This window comes from Odontesthes bonariensis, chromosome 11, assembly GCF_027942865.1.
Source record: "Odontesthes bonariensis isolate fOdoBon6 chromosome 11, fOdoBon6.hap1, whole genome shotgun sequence".
NCBI lineage: Eukaryota > Metazoa > Chordata > Actinopteri > Atheriniformes > Atherinopsidae > Odontesthes > Odontesthes bonariensis.
The window spans coordinates 15,583,756-15,611,111 of record NC_134516.1 but is presented as its reverse complement, the minus strand read 5'-3'; the positions used below and the strand labels follow the sequence as shown (position 1 = coordinate 15,611,111).

The 27,356-nt window shown below is 42.1% G+C and overlaps 3 protein-coding genes across 7 annotated transcripts in view; 1 reads left to right on the top strand and 2 right to left on the bottom strand.

Annotated features, from left to right (window-relative positions):
* Window positions 1–9,320: 9,320 nt before the first annotated feature.
* LOC142391205 (uncharacterized) lies at window positions 9,321–12,030 on the bottom strand. The gene is made up of 3 exons (XM_075476980.1): window positions 11,982–12,030; window positions 10,523–11,809; window positions 9,321–10,005 (listed from the first exon to the last, which is right to left on the bottom strand). Exons 1-3 carry the CDS (start codon window positions 12,028–12,030, stop codon window positions 9,998–10,000), a joined length of 1,344 nt encoding a protein of 447 aa, XP_075333095.1. The 3' UTR covers window positions 9,321–9,997.
* A 920-nt stretch (window positions 12,031–12,950) lies between these two features.
* Window positions 12,951–17,232, bottom strand: cobll1a (cordon-bleu WH2 repeat protein-like 1a). Its single transcript, XM_075476979.1, has 7 exons — window positions 17,041–17,232; window positions 16,682–16,949; window positions 15,321–15,362; window positions 15,158–15,237; window positions 14,874–15,062; window positions 14,664–14,739; window positions 12,951–13,035 (listed from the first exon to the last, which is right to left on the bottom strand). The coding sequence occupies exons 1-7, from the start codon at window positions 17,230–17,232 to the stop codon at window positions 13,007–13,009; spliced, it is 876 nt and encodes a 291-aa protein (XP_075333094.1). The 3' UTR covers window positions 12,951–13,006.
* A 5,894-nt stretch (window positions 17,233–23,126) lies between these two features.
* LOC142391695 (sodium channel protein type 2 subunit alpha-like) overlaps window positions 23,127–27,356 on the top strand; it is a 34,867-nt gene continuing 30,637 nt past the window's right edge. For 3 of the 5 annotated variants that reach the window (XM_075477681.1, XM_075477677.1, XM_075477680.1), the window contains exon 1: window positions 23,162–23,444. The gene's annotated coding sequence lies outside the window, so the exon portion shown is untranslated. Of the gene's footprint in view, window positions 23,445–24,035; window positions 24,616–27,356 lie in introns of those variants that run through there. The other 2 variants (XM_075477679.1, XM_075477678.1) reach the window with 2 other exon arrangements.

Sequence of the window (27,356 nt, the reverse complement as noted above, 5' to 3'; positions counted from 1 at the left end):
GAGCACATTAAAAGGCCTGGGCTTTTTTTTTTCCATGATTAACCAATCCCATTGTCAGATTGAAAGGGTTCAAATACGAAAAGCAAAGGGAAAGTAAGGGAAATTAAAGGAGCATAGATTTCTGGCCAAAGTACACACCTATATGGCACGGTTAAGGAGCTCGGCACGCGTGCAAATAAAACTTTTGTGCTTTAATAAAATCTCTGACATCCTGCGATGAGAACAGGCTGATTGATGCAGAAGGTTAATTCAGCGGTGGTGCGCTGAAGCCATGCATCACCTCCTGATACCTGTCATATCGCAGCATGACCAAGTTATGTGCGACTCTTTAAATCTGGCTCTCAGATCTGCTTGTGCCCCCAAAAGATATAGATTGTCACTTTTTTTCAGTGACTTTACTAAATGGCTGGAGCATTATGCAGCAACAGCAGGATCAATATCGTCTCCAAGGCTCGGTGCGCAATTTACACACAAAGCACAGCAGCAATGTTGTATTATTTATGTCTTTTGTCTTGTGATTTCATGCTGCCAAACTAAATGCTGTTCTGCACGGAAAACAACGGAGCTGCCGCACGTTCAGTTCACAAAATTTGCAAATCAGTATCATGTTAAACATTGAATTAGACAGCATTAGAACTCTGTATAATTGGTATATGCTTTTGTAAATTACTTTTTATAAAAGGACTGGCCTGCTATCCTTTGCAGTTACTATTTGCTGTTATCAACTTCATCTTCTGTGTCCTGGCATATTCCATTACTTCAGGACCTAATTCTGAAGAAATGGAAGAAGGAAGCATGCGCAGAGAGCGCTGGCTAGTTTAAATCCAACTGAAAGTATATGCACGCAGGCGTAATTTAACTTCCAAAAGCATTACCTGGTTGTGTTAGTTCCACCTCGAAAGGTTCAGTTGAGTACGATTTCAGTGAGTCTGGCTCACTGATGTCTTTTTATAGTTCTCTGGTTCTCTTTTTGGCTTTGAGTCCACACAGAGCTCATCGTTGGTTACAGAAAAACGTATGGACTCATTCTTTCCTTTGAATGGTGGCAATTCTGGTCTATGACTGATAAATCCACAACACTAAAGCCAGAAAAAAAAGTTGAAAAAGTTAAGAGGATCATCTTCTCTATCCTGTATTGAGTCCTGATTCATCCTGTAGTTTTACACCTCTACAACTAACATATTATCCCACTGTATGGAGTCATACCGTGGTGCCCGAAAGCAACCACCGCTAAGTTCCGCGGCTACCGAGGATCCAATCTCCTCTGGGGTCAAAGTACATATGGCTTCAGTGGCCGGTCCAATAGCACCATGCTTGGCTGAGTGTGGCCCACGCTGGGCCAGAGGTATAGTGGCAAGTCCATGGGCCGTGAGGTAGGATGAGTAAACCACAGGGATCTGAGTGGATTTACTCTCCTGCCAGCTCTCTTTTTGGTCAACAGTGGACCTATTGTACAGGCTCAATATGTTACAAGCAACAATGTGACAAAGAGGAACTACGGGACACAACAAATAAAGACAGGTGGAAGGTGGTGCTTAGAGATAGAATGTAAAAAAGGATTCTCTAACTCCATCAAATCACAAAAAAAAAAAAGAAATCACACAGGACAAATAACACTGTGATCCATCGAGATGATATAATCAAAACTTAAAGAATAGTTTTTGGTTCCTGCTCAATGTTGAACAACTTTGAATAAGAAATTCAGGAAGTGTGCTGTGAAGAGAACGTGGAGTTATTTTAGAAACACTCATTTAATAAAACATTGTAAAGGCCGTTCCTTACAGAAAAAATCATTCTACCCCCGAAATATGCGACCGTAAAAATGTATTGACCTGTTCATGCTTTCTGTCGCCATGAAATTAAGCTTCAGTGCGCTGGCAACAAAGTGAAGCATTGCATTGGTGCTACTTTATTTATGAGAGAGCATGACAAACCCACCTTTCCAACAGGGTATTTAGAACGTTTGCCAAAATAAAAAAAAATTTAAAAAAAAGGGGCACTGAGAGTTTATAAAGAAATGGGATGAAATTAATTTGGAAAGTTGCCTCTTTAAGATGGCAAAACATTAAATGCCACCTAAAAGAGTCAGAATAAACTGAGCTGCAGCTCTTAAGACAGATTTTGTGCCTGCTACTCTTGTCCACACAGCTTTATGGAAAAGTATTCTTTATCGACTCATTTAACAGTAATGCAAGTTATATTCAATTTACCTTATATAACTGTAAATACGTTGCTTGTGTGTGACTTTGTAAGACTCCCCATATAACGGTAGATAAACTTTAGAATAGACTCTTGCAACTTTAGTAGCCCGTCTTCTGCTTTTTCTCCTTTTATAGACCAGTTCTAAGTCAAATACAATGCACTATTCTGCCAGGAGATAAAAAAAAAAAAAAACACACGATTTTATCCCAGATTTCAGTTCTAATTCAGCAGCGTTTTTGGGGGGGACAATTGATGGAAAGCCCACAATTTTTATAATTGTATGAGTCAAGATTCCTAATAAACCCTAAAAAACTAAGTATTAGTACCAGCTGCCTCCACAACCTCAAATAATTATCTTAAGGTCTCTGATCTTTCTTTCAACTAAATCATTTTTCAAATATTCACATATTCCGGAAGTTCATTTCCCTTAATAAGGCCCTCAATTTGTGTGTGTGTGCGTGTGTGTGCATTGGTCACAGTTAGCATATAGGATGAAGACCATTGGAGGAATTTATCATTACTGTGCAAAGCCTGGTGGTATGTGAGCTTTTAAAATTAATGACAGAAGCACTCTGACTTTTAGTCCATCTAAAATTTTCATTAAATTTCATTATTCAGCTGTCTCTGTGGCCCTGAATTAATAAACTCCAGGTATCATACCATGAATTCATATTACATTTGAGACGGATAGAGTCAGGTATGCAGCTTTTTTTTGCTTCTTTACAATATCCTTAAAAACATACAATTAAAAGTAAGTTCAAAGCACTTTATTCAATGCAGAACTTTGATTATTACCTTGAAAATAGATTGTGAGGACAAAGTAAAGACAGCGCTGCTGCTTTGTAACCGCCTCACACACACACGTGCACACACCCACAGTCGGGTGCTATTTTTGTAGAAGCCGAAATCAATGGTTCAAACATATATCACTCAATTGGCTGGGAAAACATCTCTTTTTACTGACACTGACAAATGAAGGGCGCATGAGACAGATTTTCCCTCAGCAGCTGAAATGCTCTAATCTCTAAATGGCACCGTTGTTAGCTATTTTCTTTCTTTTAACATGATTTAGTTTTCTGTTTTCCCGAATCGTACCACACAAAGAGAAAACGTGGCAGTGTACAGAGATGTACAGATGCCAGTAACGCAGCCATTAAATGACACCCGCTGAATTTAAGAGGAAGAAAACAATGCTTTTCTAACATTTAAAAAAGCGTTTTCTGAAAGGAAACATTTCGGGTCAGTAAACTCCTCCTGGAGAAAACAGAGTAATTGGCAGGAGTCACACTCATAAATACGTATTTAACTCCCACCAAACTATTTCTGAGAGACGCGTGGAGCCACTCATTGCTTATTTTGCCACGTTTATGGCCTTTTCGTTCACTTGCTTTTTTTATGTCTTACACAAAACGTGTTTTGTTTGGAAGCTTTTTCCATACTGTGTCATTGCCAGAATCCTAAAAGCATCCTTAGATAATAAAGGACAAATTGCACTGAAGTCCATTTGACTGTGAATAGCAGACGCCTGCTGTGCGTAGGGTTCATGTTTGCTTAGCCTAAGTGTGATGGCACAGAGGTTAAAGCTCCCTTTAGGCTCAATAAAGAGCCGGAGTTGGAAGGCGGCGTGAACACCTGTTAATAGCACTAACCCCCCCCCATAACAGTTTTTCCTTCAACAAACTCTTTAAGAGATTTTTACGTCGCAACATATCTGTGAAGAACAAAAGCAGCCGAGCATTTCAGGCCGTGTCTCTCAGGCACCGAACCTTCAACCTTAAACTCGCGGCAGAGATGAATGTAAAGTTTGAGCATGTGTGTTTCGACTGAAAGGGGATGTTTGTTTTCTGTGGAGGAGGAGGAGAAGGAGGGATGGGAAACAATGCTACGGTTGGGTTTGGGGAGTCAATGAGGTAAACTCAAAGAACAGTTGTCGACACAGACTTTCAGGTGGGAGATGTCAGTGGCTGCATTCAACGAGTCTTTTTATCTTTTTTTCCTGTGGAGGTGCAATAAGCCACCTCTGTGCTCCTGCCGCTTCGGATGGATCCCAGTATTCCTCTCTCATTTGCTTATTCTCTCCCCCCGGGTTTTAATCAAGTAAAATAATTCATTTATGTCACACTGGAAAACAATCCTCTCGCAGATGACACTAAAGAAAAATAATCAGAGCACCAAAAGACGGAAAGTTTTCGTTTTCAGTGGGGTTTTCTGTTAAGAAAGAGGAACAACTTCACCAGTTACATGGCTTATATGCTAAGCAACTTCATTTGCAAGCTGCTGCAACTAACTTCTGAGAATTGTCCTTGATGTACAACCTGCCGCAGTTGCAATTAACTACTGGTTTTGATTTAAGACAATAATTTAATTTTCTATTGCGGTATTTCTCTGTATAAAAGACCGTGGGTTATAATCGCTGCAATAAGAAAATTCCTTTCTGCAGATATACTGCAAAATATCAAAATCCAGCTCGAGAGGCTGTTACAGACAACATGACGGCTAAGATGACATCCGAGACAAATGTAACCAATTGTCGTGTAACCTCAAATTGGAGCCCTGAAAGTGTCTAAATAATGGCAGTTAATTTGCCTTGTATTGTGCTTTCCTGATGGCTTTAAATTGAATGAGTCAGGATCCATTCTGGCGTAATGTGAAAGCCGGGGCGCTGGTTCACACTGGAGACATTCAAGGTCGAGCCACTCCAAATGAAGGGGTGACGGGGGAGTGACGAGATGTAAAGCAAGGCAGCTGAGTCAATGGACAGCCCGGGTGTGGATTTAGCACCGCATACATGTAACCTTGAATTATTAGGGGAGGGGGGTTCCTGGTTTGAAAGCTTTCCTACAAGCCCTTTTAAAAAATAAACTCTTTTTTTTGTCACCCGCATCGATGGCACAATCAACTTGAAAAAACTGCAGTCACAAATTATTCACTGTAATCCTTCTTTTGAGGACTTTAATGCCTCTAATTGGGCTTTTATGACTTACAAACTGTATCTTCCACTCTCTTTTTCCTTTATTTTTTTCCTTTTTTCATCCTTTTTTATTTTTTTCCCCCTCTGGCGTTTGTTTTTCTTCCTTCCCGCCATGCTGCGGAGTGACATTGAGCCTCTCCCTGTCGGGGTGCTCTCTTGTCTCACTCCAGTGCACATTTTTCGCTGTCCCTTCTCCTCCTCCTCCCCCAGACACGGAGCTTTTGACTGAATACATTATCCAAGCTGTTGTTCTGTTTGTTGTTGTTTTAGTATCCAAGAAAAGAGATGAATTATTAATGATGACAGACAAAAAAAAGAAAGAAGAAAAACAAAGAATTACAGTATTTCTTTTCTTTTTTTTTTTAGGAATGCTGCAGAGTGCTGCAGTTGCAGGCTTTCAAACAAGCCGATGAAGGCTCATAACACAGCTTGCGATTTGCAATTGTTGTACAGCACGTGGAGGAGAGGAAAAATTAAGTATTGTATAAAAAAAATACTAATAAATAGATAAAGGCTCATTGCTCCATTAAAGATAGGTCTGAGCTGTTTTTTTTTTTTTTTTTTTTTGAAAGGAAAAAGTTGAGGTCTCAAATATATCTTCCAGTCATGTTCTAGGATTTGAAAATGAAGGAGCAAAAACTGCTAAAACAAATATAACACAAACACAAGTTGCGCCCAGGTAAAAAAAAAAAAATAATAATTTAAAGACCGTCCCGGGCTTGTAGCTCAACAGCATCATTAGAGTCAGTGTGTCTCACCTCCGTCCCAATGTGACTCATCTGAAGCAGGGACTGCTGTGCCCCCTTTTGGTTATAAATCAGCACTGCATTGTCTCTGACAGTTCCATTACAGGCTTCACAGCAAGTTCTCTGGGAAATTAATGATCACACCAGTTGGCCGCAGAGTGATTAGAATCAAAGATACACCGCACTGGGGGCACATCTGAGGAAGAAAATGTATTGTTTTGCATTAAAGCGCTCATTTGTTTCATTGTACTGAATAAGAGGGCAGGGGCTTGTGTTTCGATCAAAGGAACAGCTGTCGGTGACAAATTAACTGCCGTGATTGTGTCAGTTTATCACAGAGGAAAAGCTGTATTTTTTTTTTTTTTGGCCCCCCTCTCTCTCTCTCTCAGGATTCAAGAATAAGGGACGTATGAAGAGAAATTACTGAGAGATGGGGCTCATCCACTTTTCTGTTACAGAGCAACAGGGGCCGAACGCTGCATGCTCAGCCGTCAAAGTCCGGTGCAGCTTTGGTTCCTGATACTTCATTCTTTTTTCTTTTTTTTTTTTACTCTATTTAGCGCTGCCAAGCATCCAGAATCAAGCTGTCTTGACTCTGTGGTATGCGTTAAAAATTGTTGCGTATTACACGCAACATTGCATCATGATTTGAAAGACTTCAGCTCAAGCACAGGACTTCAGATATTTGATTGATTTTAACACCATGCGGCTCTGTTTCGGCTACTACTTTTCTCTGTTTTTTTTGTATTTATAGAACCTTCTTAAGTCCTTCTTGCCTCAACTGGAGGGGAGGGGGGGGGAATAAAGCCCTGCCTGTTTGGAGTTTACAGGATCAAAGAAGAGGTAAATATCATTTCCATAACATTTGAACCAGTTAACCACCAGCACAATACAGAGAAACACTACTGTAAGCGCCTGACAATGCCAATGAGGCAGGAACTCTGTGATTTGCCGCTCTGCCAAAGAGGAGGGAAGCAAGCGAAAACATGGAGGAGGTGAGAGGTCAACTGCGCTCTCTCTGCATCACTTTCCAAGCAGCCCCTCAAGCACTGGTGATGTTTTAGGCAACCGTGCCTCAATTTGGGGGGAGGCCTGCTGGATGCCATTCCCAAGGTGAATGAAAAGAATAGCATTAAGCTGCACCACACTGCCTGGAGAGAGCTCCACTGCTTTGGGTGATTCATCTATTGATTATTTCTACCCAAGCACGGAGGTGCCATGTAAACACACATATATTAGTAGTCTACAATGCACATGTGCGCCCCTCACACACACATCAGACGTAGAGGATCCAGCGCAGCACGCCTCGGGCCCACTCGCCGTTTTATAATCGGATTCCGACTTCTACCAGCTCGTGGGCATCTTCAAACCACCAGGCAGATACTTCAGATGGACAACTAAATAGAGATGAATGAAGAGATGAAGGAATAAATAAATGCTAAATGTGCATTACCTCTATTTGTGTGGGCCAGCCATTATTGTATTGATTTAAGCTGGAGTTTTTAGGGTGTACTCGCAGTAAAGTGTGTGGGCTAAGTCAGAATTTCATACTGATTCCAAATGTGTGGAACTGGAAAAAAAATAATAAACACCCTGAATGACTACTACACTGCTTACAGGGGTTAAGTGCGAGCCACACAATAAATCTTTGGGCTTGGCAGTTCATGAAGTTTGCTTGTCCGTTCCTTCAGACCAACTCAAGCCGCGTCTTCAACCAGCATCCGATGACAAGGGCAACAATTGGAAGAAAAACAGGAACATTTGTTCCATGGTTTGTTTTCAGAGGGCAAATCAGCCCTCATGGTTTCCACTGTGGGCACAAACTCAACACAGCGGACTTGCACAGAGTGCTGCAGCTGGGAGGCGTGTCCTTTAAAACACGAGACAGAGGGAGAGATGTTCTGTTTGTTGTGTGGACAAACCGATTATCCACAGGGACAATAATCCGATTATGAAATTAAGAGTCAGACATCTGCGGAAATATGGACATGTAAACTTTCCCCTTGTCAGATGCACATAATCAGAATTAGAAGCCCAGCTGAAATCTTACTCACTTAAATCAAATCATTTGTCATAATGTGAAACCAGCTCCCGGTGTCTCAACTGTATTTTTTTTTTTTAACTATACTTGCTCCCCTCCAGACTCCAATATGAAATATAAAAACCTCAAGAATAATCTCCCAATTCAGTCAGCCACATGCACTGGATGTTTCACTTTGATATTTGATATGCTCTACTGTAATATTACCCAAGATCGCTCCAAGAAAAAATTCTAGCAGTGCGATGCCTAATGTTAGTGCATTTATGTGAAAACCTGAAATCTACTGTAAAAAAGTTGTGCCATCTTTGTCTTTCTATTAGTTTGTTGCATTTTTCCAAGTTATTCTTCATTTTTCTGTTCGTCTCTTACACTTTTCATTATATTTTGAGGCTATATCATCGAATCTTTCCTCACAGCATCTCTTGAGAATGCGATCGACAAAAACATCCTACTTGGTCACCCTGTGGAATTGTTGCCACGTGTTTAACCGTGAATGTTTGTGGCAGGGTAGAGTTTCATGTTACGCCGCATTAAGAATCAACGTTTTCATTTGTCTGTATAATCACGGACGCTGGCGCTCAGGTTGAGATTCAACCTTTCCCTGCAAAAGAAGGATAATGCCAAAGTTGTCAAATACATTGGATATCACTGCTGTGGTCAGGAAAAGAGCTTCTCTCCAGCATGTGTGTTTCTTTTCCTGAAGACATATATATTTATATATATATATATATATAAAATGTTGGACGTGGCTCTCCCTTAGGGGCGGTAATGGCATTCTCCATGACAACGGCAGTGTGACACGACTGTGCCCTTGAGGGCCAAGCGCCCCCTCTGGGGGGAGCGCCACGGAAACACGACAGGGTCAACGGTCACCTCCCATCATCCACCACCAACCCATCCTCCTCTCTCTCCCCCTCCATCTTCAGGTAGAGCGAGGAGCGTTGCAAAGAGGGAGCGTTGAAGCGAGCCCACTCAGTCCAGGCCTGGCAGACAGGGAGCTTTAGCCACAGGCGGTTCTGGCTAGGTCTCTACCTCACATAGCTCCTTGCTGTTCCTCCAAGGCCAGGGCTGGATCGATACATATAGTAGTGCGGATTCTTTTGGCACCCAAGTATAGCTATGCAGCATCGCCCCGAGGTACGGGTCCGTTAAAGACACAACAGTGTGTGCATGTGAGCAGAGTGGACTGAGTTTATTCGGGAGGGTGATGAGATACTTGGCATAAAAATGATGCTTCCAACAACTTTATTTATTCATGTTTTTATTTTTCCCATTTTTCTTACTGGAAATGGAAGACTGGGGAAAAAAATAAAAGTCAAACCTTCATTAAAGAATACAAATAGTTTAGTTTTCTTTTGTCTTTTAATTCTGAGAGACTGCTCATAGAAAGTATCCTCAGACACTTGAAGAGAACTGACAGCAAGAATAATGTTTCATTTATTTACTAGCATATATACTCGTATATTACTAGCACTGACATATAAAAGAAATGTTTCACTTGTGATACATCCATCAGAATGGATTTTGTGAAAATGACTTGACAAATAAAAGCCGTCTTCGTTTTCAGAAGAAACGCTCTTCTGCCACCTGCTGACTGAAAACCAAACTATCCGAGTTTAACTGGACTGTTAAAGAGTCTCAAATGATTCAAATGTCCATCTGAGATGGACATAAATTCCAGCATAAATGTGTATCATAAATACTTAACTTCTATTGTTTTAAACACACATACACACACAGAAAAAGCTCTCACGTCAGTGTTCTGTCGGTGTTGGCACACATTGAATGAAGATGTATAAGGAAGCAAAGCAAAAACAGGATATCGTCCGTTCAACAAAATGGGTCCTGTACATTTGGCAGTCTCCACAACAGAGAATGTTTGTTCCAACCCATGATCATAAAGTCAAACATAAAACAAAGTACGTTTTTACACAAAACATGTAAAAAAAAATAAATAAAAAGAAGAAAAGAAGTGAAGTCAGAACCAAGTCGTCATCCTTAAAAGGAATGTCCATTTTTAGATGAGTGTGTAGCAGGTCAGGCACCTATGGGAAAAAAAAACAAAAAAAAAAACAGAAATGTTTTAAAATCACTTCCTGTATAGACAAGAGGGCCCAGAGCAAAGATAGATGTGGACATCCTGATATCAAATGTCCACAAATATCATGGATGCCTGCTTATGGTTCAAACAAACATCTTAGAAAGTTAGAGGTCAGGGGGTCCACCTCCAGTTAAAAAGAAAACTGGGTGGCGGGGGGGGATGATTACAGAATAAAAGCCTACAATACCACCAGTTGATTTACAGCTAAAGGACTATAATTCTACGAGATAACATTGGCATCTTATAATACAAATACATCGTTTTATAACGTATAGCTGTAGCCTTACACAGGAATGAATACTCTTAATTTCAAATGAAAAAACACCACCTTAAATTTGTGCACTTTAAGAGCGAGTGAAGACAAATTTAGCACGTGCTAACAAATCGGTTCTGTAAACAGGGATGGTGCCGTTTACAAAGACCCAGCCTTGGAACTTAGAACATAGCAGAACAGAACTCACCATACTGGTATGTGGATCTGGGCGGTGATGGAAGTGGACCATGTGGCCTGCTGGAGACTTGAGGGCTCAGAGCCTTACCAAAGCTGAGGAGGCGAGATCTCTGGATGGCCATGGCCACTGCCTGTGCAAATCTGGATGGGGCCCCATTTGTACTGTCCACAGAATGTTTCGACACAGCTGAGGTCGAGTCATCATTATGAGCTTCACTGAAGGCATTGGTATGCCCATTTGAGGCTGGACTCGCTGGCTGAAAATATGGCAGAGAGGAAGCTGGAGGATCGTCTCTGTCTTTCTCCGGGTCTTCTTTAAAATAGACAGGTGGAGGAGGGGGAGGAAAGCTGACTTCCTCCTCCTCTTCAACAACATCCTCCTCAACTTTCTTCTCATCAGCACATGAACTGCACTGGTCCGTGTCTGCGCTGGGACTTGGGGTAAATTCCTTTTCGGATTCTGCGTTTAAGTGACCCTCAGTGCTAGTTTCTTCATTTCTGCAGTCCGACGGGGCAGCTGGCGTCAACTCCGATGTGACTTCTAGTTCTCCCTCTTCCTTCGGTTTCATTGTGATATCTCCAACTTCAGATAGAGGCGTTTCTGGACAGCTGTGATGGTCTGAATCATGTAAAGGTGGAGGGGAAGTGGGAGCATTGTCCACCTCAATCTGCTGAGAAGCTGGTTCTGGGCTGTGAAAGCTTTTTTCACTCTCTGATCGGTCGGGGGACCTTGGGTCTTCCTCAGTCTCTTGATTATTCCCAGAAGCTTCGCTCACAGCGTTCTCTTCTCCCGATATCTGGTACTGTTCTGGAAAGTCCGTCAGCTCTACATCACAGGAGATGAGTTTATTTGGGGGAACCACTTTGAACGTAATTAGCCCCTTATTTTCTACTGGATCCTCCCACTCATTCTCTGTTGGAAGGTTAGCTTTGAGAACAGACTCAAGCTCTGTACAGAAATCCTCAATATCCGGACACTCGGGATTCACAGACACACAAGAGGGGACGTGAAATTTAGTGAAGGCAGCAGAATTCCTGAAACGCTTGGCCAGCGTTCCTTTGGAAACTGAAGATGTCAGGACTTTGGCAAGAGCAGTGCGGGCGTCGCATAAGTCTTTCCCTCGAAAATGAGGCAGATGGGAATCGGCAGCGCCGTACCGATGAGCCAGTGATGGGCCCGAAAATGACAAGGAAGGCTGTGACTGAGAAGGGTGTGGTGATGAACATGAGGAGTGTGATAGGTTCACAGAGTTTGAGTCATCACTTTCTCTCAGTTCCTCCAGCGTATTCAAGTAGTCTATAGTTCATGGAGATGAAAAGAAAAAAAAAAAAAAGAGCAATGATTCGATTTTGAGTAGATCTTAAGACTTAAAATTACCAAAACTTACAACTCAGCTACAGTACCTACACTTTTTCACAATGAATGCACTCTTGATAACGCAAAACCAGAAGACTAGTGGAAAACCAACATAAGTATTCAGACCCTTCAATGTGTTTGGTAGAGAGGAAGCTGGCCATGTCAGTGTAAAAAAGATCACCAGGATAAAGTTGTTGCACGGCACCGAGCAGGGCAAGGGTTTAAAACCATTTCCAAAGATTTCACAGCAAAAGATGCTTTGGTCAAGGAGGTGATCAAGAACCCAACCACCAGTCCAACTGCCCTTGGTCGGATGAGACGCAAATTCCAATCTCTTGGTTGACCTTAAATCACTGTGTGTATAGAACACCAAGCACTGCTCATCACCTTTTAATACCATCCCTACAGCGAAGCATGGTGGGGGCACCATTATGCTATGGGGGTGCTTCTCAGTGGCATGGACAAAGTTAACAGCCAAGACAACACTAGACTGGCATCAGGGCTGGTTTTAGTCTTGGGTGGCTTAGCTAAAAAAAAAAAAAACCTTTATGAGGTGTGGTTAAATATATTCTCAAATTAAAAAAAAAATAATTATATCAATTAAAGAATTAAAATTCCAGTTTTTATTTTGAATGAGACAAACCCCAATCAGAAACTCAGAAACACTGCACATACATCTAACAGTTAAAAATATAAGGAAATAAATTAATAATAAGAATCAAGATCAAATGATCTCACAAATATATTAAAAACAAGGACGGAAATAATATGCCGTAAAGAGAACAAAGTGAATAAATCTTATTGCTCCTATTGATTTGGCTTTTTGAATAAGAAGGCACCATCATTAGTTTGTAAAACCCAAACCACCAATAGAACGAAAACATAGAAAAGAATACAAATTTGGACAAAAAGGGAAAGATACAGAATTTTCACAAAAAAAAAAAAGACAAAATGTGTGAGCAGAAAACTCAAACAGAACTGGTATGTGGCATGTAATTGCAGAAGGAAAAAAAAAAAGAGACATCCACAAAAGCCACGAAGATGGGAAATAAGGAAGAAAAAGCCATCGCAGGAGGAGGACGGACAGGAGGAATAGGGATGGTGGAGGGAGGAGAGGAAAAGCAGCAGCAGCAGCCCTCAGTCACCCCCTTCAGGTAAGACAGAGTCTGGAAGCAGGAAGGAGAAAAAGCTCAGTCTGTAGGTTCCCAAACTTAAACTTAAAGACTCCTCTCTTACTTAACACAGACAGTTTGGCCAATGAAACTCAGTGAAAAAATGCAGACAACTGAATTTTTTTTAACCTTCACAGAGTGGGAGACCAGGAGTATATTTAGTGACCATCAAGTCTTGGCTGGGAGTTGTTGTTTTTAGTGTCACACCGACGCCGAGTCAGCAGTGTGTCATGTAATGCGTCGCAGAGAAAACAATGGGGGAGTGGAAGGAAAAAACAGACACGAAGCAAACTCCAACGGGCCTCGGAGCTCCACACATGCTCCAAAGTGAAATTTCTTTTGGGTACATTAACACACTCGAATTCCAATGAAGCTGCTCTTCTTCACATATTTTTTTTTTATTTCCTTTTGTTAGACAGCTTAATGCATCAGGAAAAAGTGACGGAAAGGTAGCCCATTCAGACTACATGTTAAGTGGCTTAAATCCTTTCCACACTGTGGCTCAGCTCTAATAAAATCCTGAATTCATAACCGCAATGTCATCTGACAAAACTGCCATTCGAGTTACGATAGAGGCAATGTCTGCGCGGTGAATTCGGCTGTACTTACATGTGCAATGACCTTCGCCAGAGAAAGTTTGAAGAGGCAGAAGGTCTCGAAGGTTTTCACACACATACTTCAGTAAATAACTTGATTTTCGCTCTGGTGCATGCAAACTTTGAGGATGCTGATCGAATGAAAGGCCGAGTCAGGTTGCAACCATAGGTGGACTCAAACGTACATGTAGCCCTGCTGACTGACTGCTTAGGGAACTGCTTTGGTCAGTAATTGGATCACTTACAGAAATCTTCTTAAAATATCTCTAATCAAAATTCTTTCCCATAATATCAGATCCCGAATATCGTGTGTCGAACAACAAAATGCTCACCGTCTGTGAAAGCAATCAATAAAAAAAAGGGCCATGCACACTGAGAAGCTGAACACAGGAGGGAGACGCAACAGACAGCCTAATACAGGGGAAGAAAAGCATGGACAACGGAGGGATTTATCACAGCGCAGGTTGAAGCCAATATGTTTTATGAACAAGGCCGTAGGATCATTGTAATAGCTCTGAATGGAGTTAAAATGTTCGGACTGATAAAAGCTGCATTTTGTACTGTATTTAACAGCTAAATCTCCTATTGGATTCCCTCTGCTGGGGCATTCTAATCTTGATTTAACTTAAATCTCTCTTGACCTCATGTGGCACCAACGGAGGTTGTGAGGATTTGGCAGATAGAAGGATTCAGCTCACTCTAAACCCATTTGATTTCCACCGGAATGCTTTAAAAGGTCAATTGGGATTATCGTGGCGCATTTCATCTGCTCTGCCATTTCTGACAATAACCACTAGATGGCAAAAAAAAAAGAAAAAAGAAAAAAAAGACTATGAAATAAGGCAATACTGATTACCATGTGATGGAACATACCTTAGTCTCACCTTAAAATGGCAATAATGGTTGTTATTTTGATGATTTATGATTTAATCCTTTTAATATCCATGTGAAGGAGATTTAGTATTCATATACGATGATTTTAGTCCAATCTCTATCACAAAGCACAACTGTCGATAAAGATTTTACCTCCAACATTGGTGTTCGCACAGGGAGGAGGTGGGGCCCTCCTCTTGGTACTCGTTAAGGTCGATCCCGCTGACCTCTGCAGACAAAAGACGTTATTTGGGGATGTCGAGTTTCACCCCATTATAAATATATATATGTGGGGAAACAAGACAGACAAGGACACGGGCCTCCTCGCCTTGGCGGGAACAGTAAAAACAGGAAGCCGCTCACCTGTGCTCCTGATACGTGGCAGGTGTCGAGGTTGTTAGGGACACTCTGCGATGCGCACATAGGCGGCTGAGGGGCTCGCCTCTTTTTGGGCATATCTGTAGGCAGGGTGTTCGTAGTGGGAATGTTCTCGGAATTCCCACCGACTCCCAATTGTTTGCGAGGAGAAGGTGGAGGGCTCACTGCCCCGTGCTGACAAAAGCAAAATGTAAATCTGGGTCATCAGCATCCCAAAAAACAAACAAAAAAACAAACAAGTAAACTCAACTTCGTCTTTCCACACATACCGTCTCGTGTTTCTTCGTCTTTCTTCTAAACAAGCTGAAAAATCCTCTGTTATTTTGCTTCTTTTCATTCTTGGGCAGCTCTACAAAATGTAAATAACTCTCATCAGTGAATGTCATTTTGCAGAAACAACACGGTGGACTTGCATCTGTTTGTGTGCGTTACCTCGCAGTGGGGGTGTTGAAACAGCCTCCGTTCGTGTGTCAGCTGCTGCGGAAAGAAATCATTCATTCCCAACTCATATGAACCTCGTCAAAACAAAAGCATACTGTTCTTATACTGCTCATTGATTTTTTTTAAATTTTTTTTATTCGTAAACCAAGCTGTTATGGCTGCAGGGTTTCACGAGGGGACGATAACTATAAGTGTATAAAAAGCGTACGCAGAGAGATCCCAGAGGTCTCATTAAAACAAGAAATTGTGCTCAGACCCCCGAGGTCATCGGCGGTTAGATCCAGCTCATTTTCTTAGAACGCGCCCCAAGAATTCATTAAAACTAAATTCAAAGCAGGTTAAGCATTTCGCAGGATGCGCGAGACGCAGGTCAACGAACTGCAAATTTAGAAAACAGATCGCACACAGTGTCTACAGCATTTAGAAAACACTCAAAGAGGATACAAATTAAACTCACATTCACCACTTCGGATAACATATGCAGCACTTCGTATAATCCCCAGTATCCACCAGCAACGTTGGCTGTTTTCTATGCTTGTTGGCTAATGAATGCCGTCTAATCGGTGACTTGCATAAGACTTATGTATAGAGTGCTTTACTCTCAGAACCCTCGCAGAGAAGCTGCAACCTCAACAACAAAATGCCTGGATAGATTATCTAAAAAGATATTTTGCTCTCAAACAGCACTCTTAGGAATCTAAATAGATTCCGCTAAATATCGGAAGCCTCTCTATGAGACGTTCACCGATTCGTCGACTGCAAACTCATGCTGCCAACAGCACATTCCGCCCCGTCCCGAAGGTTTTCTGCTCTGTTGAAATCTGGGGAATGCTGGAGGCCACCAAGTCCACTGAACTCAGCGACTTTGTGTTGATTCTTGCCATGTGACAAAGTACAACACCCATGATGGTGCTGGAAGAAGCCATTACACGATTGTTAACTTCGGGGAGGGTCATTGATTGGTATTATAGACGAAAGAGTGTAAAGATAGCAGTCCCAACACCATTGCAGCAGTGAGAAATGTTGACACAAGGCCGACGAACTCGATGGATTTATGCTAATCAACATTAGACTGCAAGACTGCAATGTGCAGCCCAGGCAGAGAGGCGATAGCTGCCATTTTACAGAAATCAAGTGTTCAGTTTTGGTGTATCTGAGCTGAGCATCGACTGATTTCAGACGTTACCCCGTCTGACGCGCCGTACATTGTAAAAAAAATAATAAATCCACTAGAGTAAAATGGAGCGAGCGCTTCTTCAGATAGAAAATCTCAGCGATATCACAAGTTCTAAGACATGTACACACAGGCCAGTGGAGCACATTCTTCGGCATCCACGAGTCCTTTAACGTACCTTCTTCAGCTGTCTTGAGCTGGTGGTCCGTGGGGTCCTTAGCTGCTGTGTCTTTGGCGAACACTTCCCGCAGTCCATGATCATTTAAGGTCATCGTCAAGTCGAGAGGCCCTTTGGACTGAGAGTCCCTCAGTAAGATGGTCGTCTCCACGTTAAACCCACACTTGTCGCACACGGCTGGCAGCAGCATCTCAAGAGGCAGTCTGGGATTCACTCGCACCACAGTCTTATTGGACTTATTGTAGCTGATCAACAGACGTACTGTAGCCTGCAAAGAGAAATAACATTTTCTACTAATTTAATGCTACCTTTCTTCTATCCCTTTTCTACTTTTTTTTTTATTTTTATTTTTTTATTACCTCAGGCATGTACGGCCTCTTGAGTTTTTCCTCAGCGCCTTTGGCCTTTAACACCATCTTCTCAGCTTCGAGTAAGCCAATAGGGGAGTTTGGTTTGAAGCTGATGTTGTTCTTGTTTGGCGAGAGAAACTCAACTGTGTAGTCAGAGGGATTCAGGTGGTAACTCGCACACAGCGTCACCAGTAAGTCCATCACGGGTTTGCTAAAAAAAAAAAAAAAAAAAAGAAGAAGAAGAGTAGAAAATTTCATTAAAACAAAATGAAAATATTTAGGATTTTTAGCCGTCAGCAGGCATGTTAAAGTACCTTCCATGCACTGTGGCATTATTCTCTTGTCCCCCTGGGAGAACGACACATAGGGAGTGATCTCTCTCCAGTGGATTCACTTGCTCTTCCATCTCTGGGGACATCAAGGACACTCAGGGGGCCACCGGAGGTCTGGCACCAATGTCAGGTAAGTTTCCTGAGGGATATGGCGCACGCATTCTCCACTATCAAAACTGCTTCATGTTAGTACAAACAGACTTCACATAGCTGAACATAAGGTTAGGAATGAAAGGATTTCAGCATCGATTGAACACCATCCTGCATGGCCGCTGACGTCGGTGTGAAATGTCTTACAACTGCTCTAAAACTCCACAAGAATGAGGATCTCAGTCTCTTTCTACCACACCAGCCAAAACGGGCCTTTATTCACTGTAGGAATGCAGTTAATAACTGCTTTCAATCATTTGAAATGATTTCAGCAGTTTGCAAGATTTATATGTGATCTTCAGAATATCAGAAAGACTGCCTAAAAAGGCTCACCAGACCTTAAATTCACTGTTCACACATCCATACAAATAATCAAAGCCATAAAAGTCTTAATCCCTGGTGTTTATATTTACCCAGAAATGAGCCGTTTTGACGAAGAAAACTTTCGCTTTTGGTGTGTGAAGATACACAGAAGATACCCACCCCCCTCAAAAAAAGTGCTATTTGTTGTATTTTACCTTATAGTGTTCCTCAAACGTTAAAAAAAAGACAGTCCAAACTTTTCCCTGCACACCACAGACGCCAACTTTGATGTGTTCTCCTGGAAATTACGAAGCAACGTCCGACACCAACCGACGGATATTTAAGGAAATTGGAGTCACTCCTCGCCCCTTTTCAGGGTTGTAAAAACTCTCTGTCTTCACCTTTGACCTTGTGTGGTCGCTTGCTCAGGTGCAGCCTCGTCAAACGGTCCGATTAAAGTCGACGCCCTCGTTGTATTTTGAGATAGGAGTTAGCGGAGCGTGTCAACTAAACAGCTGTGCCTCTTTTTCGTCAACACTCGCGTGCCACCGCTCCCTCAGAGCGCGGTCACGGACGCGCGCGCACTCGAACTGGTGCGATGCCAAACTAATCTCAATATTTACCCTCGCTTACACGGGATTTCGTCGGTCTTTTGCAAATTTACATTTATATAAACAAATGTAGCACCGTATTGCTGACCTAGGTTTTGAAATGAACTGATAACATGTCCGACATAGATAAAGTTATTATCGATCAGTTTTTTGTGTGTTTACACTGAAAAATTACTTATATTTCTTTGAGCATTCCTCTCTGCCACATTTATTCTTGTAAAATGTGATAAATAAGTCAATAATCTATTCCAAAAGTACATAATAATAAAAAAACAACAACATATGGATTTAAACGACATATGGACTTAAAGTGAGAGCACATCCACAACAAATGGGCCTTAGCATGTACTGTACAGCATAGGACTACTGAGCCTGACTGTCCTCAGCCATATTGTTCAAGGAGTAATGCTATGTTCCAAATAAGCTTACTCTGTTTCTTCATTAAAGGGGATTAGGGATTGTAGATGGCTGAGTCTCTCCATGCTGCCACACTCGGAAACAGATGATTCATTATACAGACATCAGTAGCCTTTTGCACTTACCTGTGTCCATAGATTGTTCCCATTCTCTTTCAGCTTTGTCTTCTGTATGACCAAGTCGCAGAATAAGAGAAGTAAAGGCAGGGAGAGAGGATGGGAAGTGTGTTCCCGTGTAATCCCAGTTTAGCAGAGAAGCCAGACACACCTATAGGCCCTGCCCAATCATGTGACCACACTTTGCACTGTGCTTCGGCATGTGTGTGTGTGTCTGTCTGTGCCGTATGAGTGCCGTTTAGGGGTGTCTGCTTGGACATGCACCTAGTAATCTGGCAAACCAGTCTGCTAGGTTAAAGCTCTTTCCTATAACTACGTCAACGCTACAAGCATACACCAATCAATTTGCACAGGCCTATAATCCACATAAACTACTGATCCTCTCTATAGGGTCTATAGGATCAATTATCGCTGATCAGCTACAGTACATCGCACTGTAAAGCATGCAAACTCAAAACTAATCTCCACTCACTTAAAAAGATTCAAACTATTATAACTTGAGGGCATTTCCTCTGAGAACACTGGACAAAGACAAATGTTTGAAAATTGAATTTAAGTCATTTCAGCGACAGCAGTGGATCAAGTATAAGAGAGAAAAAGAACGTCAAAAAGGTTGAGATGGCAGTAGCTCAATCTTTTTAACATTACAAGTCCTTCACTATTGTATAAGACAGCTTCAGACAGGAAATTCACACTCTCTTGCTGCTATTGTTTGTGTCTCCACCTTATTGTGTGAAGAGGCAAGTTTATGTTAGTCTTCCTATAGCTGTCTTCTTTTGTCACGTAGCCTATTCATACAGCCGGCTAACTTTGTGAGAACACGCAAAAACAAACCAAGGAATACATTAAACCACTGATTTCTGACCTGTGGGTCAGGATCTTTCAAGGGTTCACGTGGTCACAAGATTAACCAGCAGACTTTGCTCTTGTCTTTGCTTATTGTGTGACCTACTAGATAGACAAGTCCCACGGCAGCAGTAATGAATCCCCTAAAATCTCATCTGTGTTCCTTCCCAAATTGCGAATTTTCAAGTTAGTGCCATGAAAAAAACGTGTTGGTCCCAGCTAACCAGCTCTTGCTTATTCGGCCAGGCAGAGTGGCCGCTTGCCTCCAGCTAATCTCTACTTGTAGCTTGCACTAGTTTCTAATTTCATTGATTCCACACAGAGCAAGCAAACTAGCTATAAATCTCCATCATGTAGGCATGGCTGGCTGCTCCCATGCCTTCGACGTAGAGCATATACAAGCTGTCTAAACTTGCCTTTCCGAGACAATGATGCACAGCAGAAATCCCAAGCTGTCGTGTTGATGGCTGACTTTGAGATGGGTAACACATGAAACCCACTTTATGGACATGAGAACTTTACATCACATGTGTTCATTGTGTCAAGGTTCTTTGATTTCATCATGTTTGTGTCTTTTAGTCTGACCTTGTCCTTTGTATTCCCAGGATCTGTGTCCTGGTCCTCCTCGCTGATGCTACTGTAACATTCATAGTAAACATTGTGCCTGGTAAGCAACGCCTGCATGTTACACTCCAAAAGCAGTGCCTCTCTTAGGTCAGAGGTGAGGTTGGCTGAATAAAGGGGATGCATTTTTATTCAATTATTTTGTACCTTTATAGCGCAGTTTGACTACTTGTGTTACCACATCTTACCTTTCAAACTATACAAGCTGAATAAAGTTTTAACAGTCCCACCCTTGACTGGCTGTGGAAAGCGCTGTGGTCTTGCTACAATAACGCTCGATATAACAAACTCTTTCCATCAAGTATCTTATTTCCCCTAATTAAGAGTATCTCTGGTTATTATAATGGTTCATTTTACTACAGGCTCAAAATGAGTGCTGCTATGAAGCAGGCTCCTGTAGCATAACACAAAGCTCCTAATTCATCTGCTTACAGTATGGGAGCTTTCGAGTGGGAGGTTAAATCAAATCAAGCGCACAGAACACATGTCCACACCTTCCGCAATCTTGTAATCTCATTTTGAAGTCTCTAAGTGGGCCTCTGCAGGATCTGGTGCAGTGAACAGATCGCTGTGTGACGAGTTTGATGAATTTCTTTCGATGACTAAGAGATAAACAGTGAGCTTGTTTAGTCACACCATCCAGTCTGTTGCTCTGTATCATCAGCAAACAGGTTGTGAAATGGTTCTCGGACATTACTCATGCACTGCACAGCAGATCTTTAAAGCCCCTTTGAGATACAAGAAACATGTAAAATATGTCGGCCATCCCTTTTGTTTCCGCCTTGCCGCCTTATAGAAAAGTTAGCGCAGCCTCCCCCTGTATCAGGTGTGTGTTTAGATGAGTAGAACGCCACCGACAAGCTTTATTCTTCCCGTCAAAGGAAATTAAAATGACAACAATGAGCTCATTTCCTTGTGTTTCCTTGGGTTCATGCAAACTCTATTTTTGAACAGCTCCGTGGAAACTAAGGAAGTTTTTTTTCCAGCTGTGCACAGAAAAAGTGCCCCTCAACATGTTCTCATTTTCAATATGAACCTTTACAGAAAGTATTAGTGTATGCACGCATACAAGTCCATGAAACTGTAAGCTCACAGTCTTATGTGAGCTGTCGGCGTGGGTCCAGATTTACTGCAACACAGGCATCTCACAGGGGCATATGAGGCAGCAGGCTCATTTGGAGAGTCACACAGAGTGACATACTCAAATGGAAGACTCTCCTTAAAGCCAAGTGGCATGCTACAACCCAATTCTGACATCTCATAGTCTGAGCAAGGCTCCAAAATGTATCACCCTGCCTCTAATGAAGCATGCAGTAAAGTCACAGAGGGCTACCAAAAAAAGGCATCCTTTGAACTAAGCTTTGGAGACACTGTCGGGACAATCACAAGGGATAAAGTATAGCTGATCCAAGTTGTTATTGTTGCATAATGAGAAATTCCCATTGAGGCTGTATTTCCAAATTTCATTTCCACTTGTGCTTTTGTCAATATATGTTTATAAGAGGGAGCTTATTCGTGAAAAGCCAATGCTGCCAGGACAATGTTTAAAATGTGTTTTAGCTTTTAGAAGAACTACCTCTTTTTCAAAGCCTGCTAATAAGCATGTATTTATAGGAGTTGTCAGTTATGTTCTCATGGTGAAGTGAAACTCCTTGCACCCATGAGAGACTGACATGGTACACTGAGCTCATGGGTTTGTCCACTTCTGCTGCCTGTGACGGTGGGGGACAGAGCCTCTTTCTTATTTCCTAAACAGCATCATCCCTCTCAGTTCAAATAACACAACTCTGAAACGTACATCACCGTGGGCACAATAATTGTTTATTTTTGTGACTATTGTGGTGGTGACAGCATATATATTATTGATGAGCTGCATCATTTGCTTCACAAAGGCTCCATTTTACTCCCAGCTTTATGGAAAATGAACTTTCCATGTGAGTTACATAATAGAGAACCATTGTAGTTACACACTTTGCCCAGCAGGTGGCACGAATTCACAAGATAAGCCAAAGGGAGGAAAGTGCCGTCTTGTGTACACTTATGTGGGGGCAACGTGAGCATGCACGTGTCTGGAAACCTTTTCCCTATCTCCATTTAAACAAAAATGTTAATAATCTATATGTCAATATTTATGTAAGGAAATGGGCATATCTGTCTGCACCCCCTAACCATGCATTCATTATGTCTGATATTAACGGATGTAAGGATCATCTATGCCACCTGTTACTTAAGCCTCTGAATATCGTACAGATCGGGAAAAACAAAACAAGGAAAAAATATATATGCATATATCATTATGGGGATTTATGTGCTGCCAACTCAACAATTCAGCCAACAAAAATGAAAAAGAAAGCAATAGCACGTTGCCAGTTGTGAAAAAGCTAAAAATAAGTCGGTGTGAAAGTGAAAAATCCTTTCATCTTCAGTAATCAGGGGACAAAGTAAAAGCCACGATGTTAACTGGGAAAACAGCTATCGACATAGACTAAATAAATAATATAAAATATTAGATCAATCAATCAAACAACATTCGACCAAAATATGCGGTTTTATACCTACTTGTAGACTCATTTGCACTTAAAATACGAAGAGGTCATTCTGAACGTTTTGTGGTTGTCTTTAACTGGCTGTTAACACGTTGTTCCTAACCGCTGCTCTCCTTCACTTATTCTGACTTTGATCATTTCTGGAGCTGCTGGACATACAGGCCATCTTGTGACACTCAGCTTTAAGGACATTCACTCCCAGACTGCGATGCCTCACTAACCGGAAGCGCGGATTGATTTCTCCGTGGCAGGCAAAGGTGGCCAAAAAAAAAAAAGAAAAGAAAGAAAAAATCAAAGGAGCGCTTATTAAATTAAAACCTATTAACTCTTGAACTGGGTTTTTTCAAAAGGAGGTCCACAGGCGTTTAAATCTGGAACTGGCTGGACATCTTTTTAAATCAAGGATAATCTCTTTTCGGATATGGGATCAGCCTTCAGGATCCCCACCTGCTGGGCACCGTAATGGTGGTAGGTATGAAGATCTTTGGAGAAGAGTGTCTCAATCTTTCTCATAGGATAGTTTAGCTTCACTGTCATATCTGAGATTCTCTCTTTTTTTCCTCCTACCAAATATCATGAGTCTTTTGCAAGAAACGAAAGCAACGTATCATAAATATTGCTTTGTGTATTCAGTTGGCTCTTTTATTTTTATTGTCTATATTTGATATTCCTCCGCTGTTTGATACGCGTATGCAACCGGAGGACAATTATTATACGTATACCAATTTTTAAATGCTTTCCTCTTCTTCGAAAATGCTTTAAAACGTATAAATGTGGACGTGGGAATTGTAGCCCAGTCAACACGCGGTCTTATAAGCATTTATCTTACTTGGTCAAATGAACGAAATTAACCTCCACGTCGTGACAAACAAGACAAGCTGCTAAAACTAGCATCCTCCTCGGCGTGCTGGGAGGGGGTTTGCCTTCATTGCTCCGGGCTCCTTTGCTGTTGAAATGTTTATTCCTAAAAAATGTGACGTGTGAAAGAGGCATCATTGTTAAGCTTTAAAACAGGTTGGCAAAGGCACTGGCTGAGGTGACGGGAGGGGGGGCTCTACTTCTATTTTTGGAATACTTCTCTTTGAGGGGGATTGATTACAAGCAGTGGGCACACATCTGGAAAGGACACGCCCCAGACTCCTTCAAGGGGTTATTATTAACAATTTACATCAGCTTTTACATACCAACCCATTTCTGTTTTGTCTGCTTTTTTTTTTTAAGCATTATATCAGGGCTCTTAAGATTTTGGTTCATGGTAGTTTAAGGACCTCCGGGTGGCGCGCGGACCTCAGTTTGGTAGCAACCGGTTACCAGGAGGGTGTGATGAAGGGTGGCTGCTGCCTGTGATGAAGCCAATAAAAACCCTCAGCCTCGGTTAGTCGCTCACCGGTGTGTAGGTTACACATTTCTATCAATGCACAGACGTGCCTTTCTTGCCATGGCTGTTGGCTCCTGAGGGTGGTCGTGCTGCTGCTATCTGGAGGGGTCGAAGTCAGACGGCGGCTCATTCTCGGGGCTCGCGTTTGCGGGAGCTCCGTTGCTTCAAGTGTCGCTTCTCGGAGTAAAACACGGATACTCCATCAACATGGCGACAGCTGCTGTGGCCCCGCTGGCTCGTTTTGAAACCACGACAACTAAGGTACCGTTTGACACCCGTCGTCGCCTTTTTTTCTGATTTTTCGAATTGGCCTCTCAACTAAGCGGTAAAAAAAAAAACCTTACACGGTATCTGCTACCTAGCCTGCATGGTCCCATGGAGTGTGGAAAACGTCCTCAAGAGTGCTCTAAGGTCACCATAAGCACCCCGCAGAGACGCCACTGTAGTTGAACGTTAAATACATGCTCGTGCAATATGCAAAGCTTGGGTTGTTGTTGTTGTTTTTTTTTTTTTTTTTTGCAGCCTCAACAGGCGCCGTGTAGGTTTCTTTCAAAATGTCTGATTCATTAAGGGAGGCTGCCACTTGTTTGCTTTTGAGGCAGCTGCGTTCCCTCTTCAGCACCATGGACAGTGAACCATCTGTCCGTGGAAAAAACAGCGCAAGCGTTTTGCTTAAGGGCATTTAACAAAGGCTTGACTGTTGTGCAGATGATGAGTGTATGCATACGAGTTTCAGCTCTGTCCTAAAGCAATAGATGTGTCTTAAGTACATAAAGGCCATATTTAATGGAAAGTCTGCTAATCTTCTGCCTTTGTTTCACCACGTTTCACACACCGTAAGGGCTGTGGAGAGTTGTTTGAGGAACAGCCGGATAAAGGTGAGTCTGTCCCCTAAGTGTGAGGCCTGAGAAGGCTTTGAGAAGCTTTGTATCAAGGCCTCTTGAGTCATTTAGAATAGTGCGAGTGTTCTATGAAATTAGTTTGAAACACTTTATAACACTGTATGTGAATCAGATTGGCTCTTCTCTCACAGATTCTGTAATCATTCTGAATGCCAGGATGCATGGACGCAGGAATCTCTCCCGTCGCTGTTTCCTGTCAGACGCTTGCTATATTTGACTTCAGGGGTGACCGCTCTGAAAGCTGAGCTGAGAGGCGGGTGTAGATGTTGGGCTTACGGGGTAGATGATGCTTTAATAACTGACGCCAACACCTCTGAACAGCCCATGCTGGTCCAGCTGTCTGGCCACGCATCAAAATACAAAGTCCTCGGGCAGGTCGTAGGACACAAATAGATGTGTGCCTTCAGACCCCTCAATAGGGGAAGCCAGAATTTATGGACTAAGAATTTCAACACATTTCACTTCAACTGATGCTTGTAATGTACCACTGAGTTAATTTCCTGACTTATTATCCTTGTTCCTCGCCTTGGCCCCACCACTGGCCCTACCCGACTCCTCAAGCTTTCTTTTTTTTCCTGCAGCCTGGATAGTTACCTCTTTATTTTTGGAGATCAAGGATGATCGCCTGGCCATTCGAATTTTTGCTAATGACCCAGTAGAAGGGATAGATGACCATTTGCCATCGACGATTAAAAGAAAAGGGGCACCTTACATCTTAAATCTGGGAATGAAGTTTGGAATCAGTGAGGGTTATTTTCACCTGAGTATGCAGCCAACAATATCACAAGCAAATCTAATCTCTGTTTTCCGAGTCAGTACAATGTCCCTCAAGGATCAGTACCCACCTGTGAGACTGCACAAGAAAGCACCAAGGAGCTGCTGATAATGGCCCACCAGGGTTTTTTTTAGGAAGGTCTTGTTTGTTCCTTCTCACTATTTCCTGAGGGAACAAGATGGGTCTCTGGTTGTAAAGGGTGGTACAGTAGACAGCTGACAGGGGAATCTGGTGTGAGTGCTGATTGAGGCCAAAGAACCAAAAGGAAACAAACAAGACAATAATTACTGTCTACAGCATTTATTTATACTGAAAGCTGTTGTTAAAACGTTACATATTTCCAAAATTGAGGCAATCCACCAGCTAATTAACTGTAAAAAGACAGTCCTTCCTCTGACTCCACAGAGGTCTCTTTCTCCACGAGGCTAAATGCAGAAATAAATAGATTAAGACAGAGCAGTTCATGGGGAAAACGGGCCAAGATTGTGCTCGCTACAGATCAAGTTTAGCCTGTCCTTTTTCAAACTATCCACCTGAGTTACTGCTGGCAACTGACCCCCATTCCCTGCCTCTTTACAGCCTCCATCCTATGTCTCACTGCTTTGGTTAAAGTGATCAAAGAAATTTGACCTTATGCAGATTTTCCGCGTATGTTCTCCTCTGAACTATCTTCAACCAAAATGTTGGCATATATGTGTGAAATTTATGTGTATTCCATGTGATGATTCTCTCGTGGACCTCAGTTGTCGGCTTTTAATTATAAAACCACAAACGTCAGACTATTGTGTTATCCAGAAAGGCACTCAAATTGGTATTAGTCACTCAGAACCATTAGCATGTGAAAAGTGCTCCTTTCAAAGCTTTCTCTCTTCCATCCTTTCAATTGGTCCGTATCTTTATAAATTATATGTCTACCAAAGTTCACATCTGCCAAAATGTAATGGCAAATTAACACGTCAGAATATGAGGTTTTCGGGGTTTTTTTAGTTGTTTTTTTTTTTTAAATGGAAAAGTCATGACAACATATCAACATATGTGATATTTAAAGCTGCCGTCGGCAGGTTTTCAAAATTCCGAGTCTAAAGTCGGAAAATTCGAACTGATACAACTTTCAGGTCCCTCCCCCAACCTCTACCAAGCTCCAAACCCCTCCCCCTCTGTGGACGAGGTTGTGCACGTGAGTTCACACCAGTCTGCGTGCACACAAGCTGGGGGCAGACTCACGCTCAGCATGGAAGGTGGAATGGGAAGATTTGGGTTTTTCGGCTGCTGCCCCATTTTCGCTAAGAAGCCGATATCAATCTGGTCTCTGACCGGGAGAACTT